The following is an 11,015-nucleotide window of genomic DNA, read 5'->3' on the forward strand; positions in this document are numbered from 1 at the left end:
GTCGCTGGATACTAATTTCCTCTCTCACTCTCACCCACGCCCGCACCCACACCCACACCCACCCTGGTTAATATATTCAGACACATCATGTGTCTGAACCTGTACAGCCTTTGCTACTCTATTCCTCTGACCTCCTCTTTTCCAGCAAAAGCCATGTAAAGGTCAAGAGAAGGTCAAAGATCATCCCTGTGGATTGGGTTTCGACTAGAAGGTTAGCCACATTGCTACACGTAGCATGTAGTACGTCTTAAAATGAATTGGAACAATACGCTTTGAAAGCATGCACAGACCCCTAGCACTGCATTTTATCTCCATGTAGCTCTTTTCCAGCCAAGCGTACGAAGCTGTACGAGAGAAAAAAGGAAAAACAGGAGATTGTGGGGGGTTTTACACAGATAGGGAGGCTTTTCTATGCTCACCTCAAAGCTAAAGCAGAGCCAAATTAGAACTGAAAGTACATTCTGTTTGTCTTTCTGTCTTGTTCACTACAGTTAAACATGGGTTTCTTTATTGGAACCAGCTAAATTTACACATAAAGGAGCAGCAAACGTCTGCACTGCGTTTCAAAAAGGCCTGAGTCACTTTTCTAGAAGGCATGTTTGGTTTTGGCCTGCAAACTAAAACGTGTAAGGCTGGTGAACTTAATGGCTGTTACAGCCTTAGAGTTGACCATTTATTGCGCTCTACCAGCTGATATCTCTAAATTTCTCTCCATATTCTCTGTGTTTTTGCATTTTCCAGTTCCATCTCTCACCCTCACCATTATCTCTTTCTTCTTATCTGCTTATCTCACTCAGTACTACTTTAAATACCCTGCTCTTGTTCTCTCTCTCTCTCTCTCTCTCTCTCCCTCCCTCTCTCCCTCTCTCTCTCTCTCTCTGTGTTACATGAGGGAATGTTGCCGCCCTTCTCCAGTGTCGGGTTGGAGATAATTTTAGCCCTCCAACTCAAATGTGAGGGGTCACAATGCCAGATAAATACAGTGTTTGAGGCCGACAAGGGGGCGTCACAGGCTAAAGTCGGATCTTTTCCTCTGCCCCTCTCTCTCTCTCTCACTCGTCCGGAGTCCCTCCATTCCCTCAGGTGTCCTCTCAGCCAAAAAGGTAAGACATAAAGTTTCTAAGTGCAGTTGTGAAGTTTGATGTTGGCCTATGACTGCTATGGGATGCACATCCTATTTGGGAGTCTCTAAGGCTCGATTTATTATGTTTGGGTATGAAAAATCATTATTGCATTGCTAGAACATCTTATATGTCTAACATGCAGGAGAAGCACTATGAATGGAAGTCAATGGAACTAGTTTCTTTTCAAGTAATTCTTGAGCTTCTGTTTTGGCCTATTCATCGTGAAGTTTGAGCATTTAAGGCGGCTAGCATTTTCAAGTTCTGTAAAAAAGTACAAAAATACAATGTAGGTACCAAGTTTTGTACTGATAGTCCTACACAGAGGATCGCTCTGCTGCAACAGCAGAAAGTGTTTTGAAGAGAACACGCTCTGCAACTTCAGACATCAGTACCTGAGCTAACAGCTTGAGTGGGGGAGAAGTTAAATAATTGTTGTGGCTAACACGCTGACGTCCAGCCCGCTTCGTGTAAACTGGAAACATTCATGTTCAGACATCACACCTCACACACTCTCTTCGTTCATTTTGACAAAGTGTGGCGTAAATGTGGCATCTGCGCATGAAGTGGCTTTTGCCACTAGTTAGCATCTTTATACATGTATATACTGATTAAATGTGCATGCTGTGATAGAGAAATAGTCAAAAATATATTTCAAATGTAATATTTAGTACATTCAATTTTATATTGCATGGAAATTGTACATGTTTTTAACATGGGCAAATATGAACATATCTGTTCTGTGTTTCTTATTTAATGCAAAAAAAATGGGAGCTGCCCTTTACATGGTGGGAATCATGATTGGACGAGTAGAAATGGTCCAAGCCTTCCCTCTGCTGAAAACATCATTTTGACTGACTCTGCACTTAGAACCACTTTATTTTCTAAGTCTTTGCTTCTGCAGCACATTATGAGACAGAACTCTTGAAATGACCTGAAACAAGAACCTCATTCACAATAATCTCAGGCCCCATTGCATTTCATTAGGAGGTTAAACACCAAACCTAAGCCTGGATTAGCATGCAGCCATTCAGCAAACAGGCCTTCATGTCAATGGGCAGCTGATGCCAGATGAGCTGTAACGCCAGAAAGAATTTTGTCCAAAGATCAAATCAGTAAGGCTAACCCAAGTTATGTGACCTGACCGACGCATGCCGCATTTCTATATTCCAACTTTGTAGGGCAGCCTCCTGAGCCCTGCTGGCATTACGAGCAAGGGCATTTCAAGAGCAGCTGTCTTTGACAACATTTATATATAGCCTGACCTATTGGTTGGGCAGCAGGGAAGGATAGAGGGAGGGGGGGTGCCACACATGGCTGAGCCAAAGGTCAAGGATAAGAGGGTCCAAATAGAAAAGGTTTCATGAACATGCTTGTCATACCCCCCTCCCCCAAAGAGATAAGTCTGGGAGGGGGTGACTACGTGCAGACAATCATACAGCTGCCTTGACTTGACTGGATTTCTGCTCCAAAGCTTGAGCCATTTAGAGTCATTTCTTCACATGAAGCCACAGCCAAGGCGGTTGTGAAGCTATGAGCATTTGGTGTAATAATCTAAAGAAGTGTGTTTGTGTGGTTCTTAGATTTAAGGGCTTTGTACCTCTGCACACTTCAACGTTTTCCAAGCTCTAAAGGCCATCTGTGTCCTCTGGCAAACACCGGCTCATCCCATGGGTTCACTGACCAGCATGCCGCCAGAAATGTGTGCAACATACACTCCTGCAACGTTTTAAATCGCGAGTGATTAAAAATGAAACTATCCAAGAGGAAGGTGTGGGATACTGCTCCGTAGTGCAGTGGTCACCCACCCTCCTCCTGCAGGGTTTACTTTCACAGTAATTACCTACACTAATGCATCTGCTCCAGCCAATCAAGGACTTCTGAAGAAGTTAATTAGCTGGAGTGGGTGTGACAGATTGTAGTTCGAACTACAGTCCAGAGGAAGGTAGATCTCCAGGACCGGAGTAGGAGACCACTGCCATAGTGTATTCATGACACTATAAATAAACCCAAGATACAGTATTTTAAAATAACTGGTAGCCAAATCATAATATCAGACAGTCGAACCAGATCAAGACAGAATTAAACACATGATTACATTATAATTATAATAAAAATAAGTAGCAGGCCAGAGGGTTACATTATTCACATACTAAAAATCAATGGATTTTAGTGCAGCCTGGCACGTCTAACCAAATTTTGTGGCTGCATTATCTATAAAAACATAAAGATTGGTTTGGCATCGGCTCATAAAGGACTTGTATCTGGATCAGTGTAGCTAATCGAGAGTTAGAACTGTTAAAATATGCCACTGTGCTAACATTATGTCAATTATATAATACTATTTAAATGACAATGATAATCTATAATCACAGAAATATAAACCTCATATCTCCAAAATGCCAACTTTACAGGAGAAGGAAAAAACATACATTACTTTTAATGTAAGTCAATGGAACCAGACATTTTCCAAGTAATTTTAGGTCATTTCTGTTGGTACGTTCATAATGAAATTTACATAAAATATCCATCCATCCATCCATTTTCCAAGCCGCTTCTCCGTCAGGGTCGCGGGGGGGTGCTGGAGCCTATCCCAGCAGTCTTCGGGCGAAAGGCACGATACACCCTGGACAGGTCGCCAGTCCATCACAGGGCAGACACACAGACACACAGACAGTCACTCACACACTCACACCTAGGGGCAATTTAGCATGTCCAATTGGCCTGACTGCATGTCTTTGGACTGTGGGAGGAAACCGGAGAACCCGGAGGAAACCCACGCAGACACGGGGAGAACATGCAAACTCCACACAGAGAGGACCCTGGTCACCCGGCCGGGGAATCGAACCCAGGCCCTCCTCGCTGTGAGGCGACAGCGCTACCCACCACGCCACCGTGCCGCCTACATAAAATATATCATTTCAAATTATGTCAAAAACTGAAAAATGGAGACAAAAATGGAGATACAAGGTTTTGTTCTGACAGTTCTGATAGTATTAACGATATAAATATATTAGATAGATGGATTCCTAGCATCTTTAATATTGCAATTTGGACCCCAAGACAAAAAGGTTAGGCACCTCTGGTATAAAGACAACAGCCAACATTACAATGCTGATGTTGAATGTTTGTTGGCTCAGTGTGCTCTGGCTTTTATACACCTAATTGAGTTTAATAGCTAATCAGAGACTGAAATCAGGAGTTTTAGTGCCAGTAAACAGGAAACATGTACAGTGCTAGGCTGTGAGAACCCAGCTGCAGTCTCAGTATGGGGTATCCATACCAAACACAATCCGTAAAAAGGCACATTTTCGGCAGAGGAAATGTTGCTCTCTGTCTTGGTTTTGCAAGTTCCTCTCTTTCTCTCTCTCAATATCCATTTATGTCTTCGGCCTGATCTTACCTTCCTCTTTTCTCTCTCCATCTCATTTTATCTGCTTTTTTTTTCATTTTCGGCCAGCCAGTTGAGTTCTGTGCTTCTCATTTTATATTGCTAAAGCAGTTAAGTCACACCAAGTGTCTCATGTTTTCTCAATTTTTTCTCTCACTTTTGCTCTATTACTCATTTTCTATCTCTCTCTCTCTCTCTCCCCTTCCCTCAGTGGTACGATGCCTCACGCATACCCATTCCTCACTCCTGAGCAGAAGAAGGAGCTCAGTGATATTGCTCAGAAGATTGTTGCCCCTGGCAAGGGAATCCTCGCTGCCGATGAATCCACAGGTATCCACACCTGCATGAACAGACAAATCATATTTATGACCTGTGGAGACTCAACAAGAAAAGAAAGTGACCTGTTTCTGATAGTAGTGTGTCAAAATGTTTACTTATAAACATAAAATAATGAATTCTTGAAATTCTGATGTATTGAAATAATCACTTCTCCAGATTTTGACTTAGTATATAGTATAAAATAATGAGTTTTCTCAATGTTTTTTATTTATAATCATGATGTTATTTTTTCAAACGTTTAACTTGAAATGTATCTGGAAATGATTCATTTACTCAAAATGTTTACTTATAATCATAAAAGAATTAGTATGTTTCTCAGAAATTTTACTTAGTATCTGTAATTCATTGTTGTCAAGATTATGACTTGCTAAATCAAATCAGTGATTTATTTCAAGATTTTGACCTACTTTCTCAAAATAATAATAAATGTTTTGAGATTTTAAGATAGCATCTTGAAATAATGGATTTTTATGGAAACATTTATTTATTTTTTACCTTTCAAGAAAGAAATTCATTATTTTAGCATAGCAAGTAATTCTTTTGACATAATAAATGTTAATTTGAGGCAAAGTTTTGACATAACCAAAACCAGAGCTAATGGTGTAAATGGGCTTCCAGACAGTTCTCTGCAGAATTCTACGCTCTGCAAAAGAACTGTATTTTGACCAGGAGAGAAAAGAAAACAGGTAGAGTGCGGGGCCCTTTGACACACCCCTGCTTTGCTTGCTTTGACTTTTTGCTTCCTCTTTCTGTTTGTCTCATTGCAATCACTTAAACCACAGGTAGTGTGGCCAAGCGCTTCCAGAGCATCAATGTTGAGAACACTGAAGAGAACCGGAGGTTCTACCGCCAGCTGCTCTTCACCGCCGACGACCGCATCCTGCCCTGCATTGGTGGAGTCATCTTCTTCCACGAGACCCTCTACCAGAAGAGTGATGCTGGCAAGCAGTTCACCCAACTGATCAAGGACAGGGGCATTGTGGTGGGCATCAAGGTGGACAAGGGTGTGGTCCCTCTGGCCGGAACCAATGGAGAGACAACCACCCAGGGTGCGTAAACGGACATTTATGCATGCCTCCTATATAAGAGGAAATAATCCAGAAGCTACCAAAAGACTACCTGAGCTAAAAGTTACAAAAATTGTAATTAACAAATTTGAAAAGTAATTGATTACTTACCATTTCATCATAGCAGAGAGAAGGACAGTTTTAGTGGTCATTGACAGCGTACCTAAGTTTCCAGAGCTCTACGTTCCCTCAGATCTTTATATGACACATTTAGGAAACCTATGAAACAATATTCAAGGTTATAGTTAGGGTTCTGGGGACTCTGAAGGTCAAAAATGGGGCAAGAAGGAGCAACTAATCAGCACTCAGTAGCAGTAATGCCAACCAGTCAGCACTCAGTAGCAGTGATGAAAAAAACTCTACTGCCCAAAACCAATTTGTTGTATAAAAATGGAAATACTTGTACATTTCCTTAGATTTTTAATGGAATACATCCTTCTTCTTTCTCAAGTTAAAGGAGGTACCACAAAAATGGTTAGACATGTTTAGACTCAGTCGTGGTCACTCTTGCTCTTACCCTGCTTCCAGTTACAGAGCTCTCGAATCTAAAGACTTTGACCTCCTAAGTGGGAGACAGGACAATCTGTTGGACATGAAGGCAGCATCATGCTCTGAGTTAATAGTTCTGCCTCTATATTTTCTCAAGCTATATTTTATATTTATTCATGGTTTCTCTCTTAACTGCTTTCTGCTCAGGTCTGGATGGCCTGTACGAGCGCTGTGCTCAGTATAAGAAGGACGGAGCTGACTTTGCTAAGTGGCGCTGCGTGCTGAAGATCACCCCCACCACCCCCTCCAGCCTGGCCATCAAAGAGAATGCTAACGTGCTCGCTCGCTATGCTAGCATCTGCCAGATGGTGAGGCGCAAGCATATCCTATACGAAGACATGCTATATCACTCATTCTGAACATTATCCATCGAACATTATACGTTATTATGTCTATCCCATTAGCACGGCATTGTCCCCATTGTGGAGCCAGAGATTCTCCCAGATGGTGACCATGACCTGAAGAGGTGCCAGTACGTGACCGAGAAGGTTCTGGCTGAGGTCTACAGTGCCCTGTCTTTGCATCACGTTTACCTTGAGGGCACTCTGCTCAAACCCAACATGGTGACCGCTGGCCACTCCTGCTCCCACAAGTACAGCCCTCAGGAGGTCGCCATGGCGACTGTCACTGCCCTGCGACGCACCGTGCCCTCTGCAGTCCCTGGTTAGCCATCCACACTTGTAATCATGCACTATAGGGCCGTACAATGCAATAATATTGTCCACAGCATGGTCAGTTCTAGTGTTCATGGTGGTCCATTGGGTAGTTCGAAAACTATAGAGTGAATCCAAATGTTTGAACAACTGGACTTCGGTGAGGCCATTGCTTACATTTAGAGGTATTCTGTAATTTTCAAACTACCTGATTTAGATCAAATTCATGTGTTGAATGCCAGAAATCTTTGATGCGCAAAATTCTTCTGGTGTGGGTTCATGTGTGGGTTTCATCTGTTTTTCTGCTGCACAAAAGTTCTGTTTGTTTGCTAACAGTGCCCCCTTGTGGGGAATTCTTGTGTCTGTATTCTCCACAAAATGAGGGTCACTCCACTAATCATGATTAATCATTTTAGTATTATTATAGACTTTTTCTCTCTGTGCTACAGTGTTTTAATTTGCGCTACACTTTAAATTTTGTAGCACCAGTGCTAACTGCTCGAATGAATTAATGCTGACACCTCCACAAACTCACACGCTTCCCACCCAGTCACAAATATACTGCTGTTCAAAAGTTTGGAATCATGTGTGACATGAATACTTTATTTTATAAGAACGTGACTTAAAATATCAAAAACTAGATAGCAAAGATGTTGTTTTATGTTTTGTTGATGCACTTTTTTCAAACGTCTTTTTCAGTCGTTTTACTGTCATCTACAGCTCTTGATTGTTTATCGTACACATTTTACAGCTTGCTAGTTTGCTACTAATTATTTGAAACCTGTGAAGTTGCACAAGACTAGCATATTAGAATGATTTTAATCATGTATCTGTAACCATACTGGTGTCTGTAATGCTGAAAAACATTGCAGACCTTTGAAGGGCAGTGTACAACATTCATGGCCCTGAGACTGTACAGTGTCCATACAGTGTCCATTATGCATTAATAACGCACTCTGAGACACTAACTACCTGTTCCTATCTCTTTCTCAAAAGGCATCACTTTCCTGTCAGGAGGCCAGAGTGAGGAGGAGGCTTCAGTCAACCTGAATGCCATTAACCAGTGTCCCCTGCACAAACCCTGGGCCCTCACCTTCTCCTACGGCCGTGCCCTGCAGGCCTCTGCCCTCAAGGCCTGGGGAGGAAAGAAGGAAAACAGCAAGGCCTGCCAGGAGGACTTCATCAAGAGAGCTTTGGTATGTAGACCAGCGCTCTGGATTAGAGAACCACATAATATTATTACAGTTTGTACTTAATCCCACCTTCTTCGAAAAGTGGTTTCTTTGGGGCAGTTGTGGGCTGGGGATTAAAAAAGTATCACTTAACTTAGTATCATCCCACATTCATGCATGGTCAAATTTCATCATAAAATAAGCACACATCACAGACTGACATTTACTGGTTTCGCCTTCTGTATGTCCTCATATCAAACTCACTTGGACAGAAGAGCTTGAAAATTGGAGTGTAATAGTGAAACCTGAATTTCATGATCAATAAAAGTAGAAAATAATGATGAACATTATGATAGAAATGAGAGAATAAAATGATTATCCTTTTCAGTTAACTATTTAGGCCCCTTTACCTCCCCCAAACTACGCGTAGGATCACAACCATTGGCTCCTGAGTCGCCTGAATGCTTTCCTTTATTGGCTGACTTTCACAACATCAGCATAACACATTGTTTCTCTTCACTGTGGCTGATTCATGATTGAGATCACCATCCGTTTTGATGTCGTACGGCGGAGTTCTTTGTACATAATTCCATGCGTTCTTATTTGCACTTGTTTCTAAGCAACCTGGATGACTGAAGACCATTATTTTCAGTTTTATCTAGAGACCAGATTCAGACTGATCTGAGAAATATTGAAAAAGCTGAGCTGAACCTGATATTGCGACACTTTTATCGCTCTGTATGTAATGCGAAAAGGGTACTACTTTTTTGGTGGAAGGAACTATAAATATTAAAGCACATTTGATTTGATGTTCGGGTCTTACTTTTTTTCATTTTTGCATAACAGTTGTATAAACGCCTCAGAACACAGGAGGTCGTGTGTTATTGTAAATGATAACACTGTGATGATTTACTACACTTACCTCCAGCTCGTACTTGTGCCCGAATCACAGCCGTGATGTTATTCTCCATTGTGTTCTATCGTTTAAACCTTTCTAACATATGAGAAAAAAGTTATGGTCTAGAATAAAACTTGTCTTAATGGCGTTCTGCTTTTACTTAGCATTATCAGTTATCAGCTAGGCTAAAACTAGCTTGGCTATCTCAGCAGCTGTTTTGCCGCTAAAGCTAAGGCACACTGCCTCTTTCAAAAAGCCCAGGATGAAACATTGCTTATAACTTCAGTATAAGTGGGTGGGGCTAAACTCCCACAACGGGGAAATTTCACATCCGCATTTAACCCATCTGTGAAGTGAAACACCACATACACACTTGTACGGAGTGGGGGGCAGCCCTACCCGCAGTGTCCAGGGAGCAGTTGGGAGTTAGGTGTCTTGCTCAAGGACACCACAGTCATGTACTGCCGGTGCTGGGGACTGAACTGGTGAACTTCCAGTCATAGGGCCAGTTCCCTAACCTCCCGCCCGCGACTGTCCCAACTTATCCACCTCAAGGCCCGCCTCTTTATCAGTAGAAAGCACCACAAGAAAACCAAACTCAATGTTTTTGCTTACAAATGTCATTTTTGGGAAATATATGCAATATGTGAAGTATATCAGTGAGCATGAAATATCAGCAGGATATTGATATGAGTGGACAACTCGTGTTTCTAGAAGCAAAGCTGCCATTGTGCCCTGTTATTGTGGATCTTGTATTAATGTTGTAATCTGTCAAACATTTTATATTTCTTTATTTATTGTTAAGTCAATTCTTTTTCACTGATCTTTATGACAAAGTGCCATCACAGGCCCACTTCAGACCACTGCACCCCCTCAGTATAGGTCTTAGGGATACTTTGCGGCTCACTTGTTCTCTGCCCTGTGGTTGAGAAACCCTGCTTTAAGTGTTGACATATATCACACTCATTTATTTTTAAAATGTGAGAGACAGTTCAGTTTCCCATGATACAGGTCTATCAAAACAGACAACTTATCTAGATTCATTCTTTGATTAGAGAAATTAGTGTAAACCCTCCTGGATTCAGGATCTTCTAACGTCTCGGGCTCTATTTAAAAGCACATGCTACTCAGTTTGCTGGATTGCTGATCTTTCTCCTTGTTGCACCTTTCCTACAGGCTAACAGTGCAGCTTCCATTGGCAAATACGTTTCCAGTGGTGCAGGAGCAGCAGCTGGAGAGTCCCTGTTTGTGGCCAATCATGCTTATTAAAGCACCCGACCCACGTTTCTGCACCCCTGTAACCCCCCCTCCCCACAGAAACGACTGAGCTTCCACTGGTTCCACCTGCTCTCAGCGCACCTCTCCAACCTCAGTCCTCCCTTCGCCATTTAGCGCAATGAAAGAGGCCTAATGGTGTCCTAAGAGAGAGAGAGAGAGAAACTCCGATGAACGAACTCCGATGGTCAGCTTCATGACCCCACAATTACTTTTAGGTGTGCCATCAGTTCATTTTTTCATATGTACACATTGTGTTGTTCTACAACAAAATAAATAGAACTAACTCACCAACATGTGGTTTGTGGTTCATGCCATTTCAGTGCTGAGCTGTGAGGGATGTGGTTTTAAGATGCACAGAAAAAAAAATGTGACACAAAAGACTTTACGTGTTGCAAAAGGTTTGGTTGGTTTGGTTACAGTTGCAGGAATCTAAAATAGAAGCAGGCAGTGAGATCATTCCTAATTCTGGCGCCTACTCATTAGATGGGAGTTCTTTTTTTTTGTACCCCCGATGTGTCATGTGAGAAAATTCATGCAGTTTCAGACA

The 11,015-nt window shown here is 42.0% G+C and overlaps 1 protein-coding gene across 1 annotated transcript; it reads left to right on the forward strand.

Moving 5' to 3' along the window:
• The first annotated feature begins 992 nt into the window (after positions 1–992).
• Positions 993–10,759, forward strand: aldoab (aldolase a, fructose-bisphosphate, b). Its single transcript, XM_017695141.1, has 7 exons — positions 993–1,103; positions 4,724–4,842; positions 5,634–5,900; positions 6,615–6,775; positions 6,872–7,130; positions 8,117–8,316; positions 10,367–10,759. Exons 2-7 carry the CDS (start codon positions 4,731–4,733, stop codon positions 10,457–10,459), a joined length of 1,092 nt encoding a protein of 363 aa, XP_017550630.1. The 5' UTR covers positions 993–1,103; positions 4,724–4,730; the 3' UTR covers positions 10,460–10,759.
• Positions 10,760–11,015: the final 256 nt, after the last annotated feature.

This window comes from Pygocentrus nattereri, chromosome 13 (genome assembly GCF_015220715.1).
Source record: "Pygocentrus nattereri isolate fPygNat1 chromosome 13, fPygNat1.pri, whole genome shotgun sequence".
Lineage (NCBI taxonomy): Eukaryota > Metazoa > Chordata > Actinopteri > Characiformes > Serrasalmidae > Pygocentrus > Pygocentrus nattereri.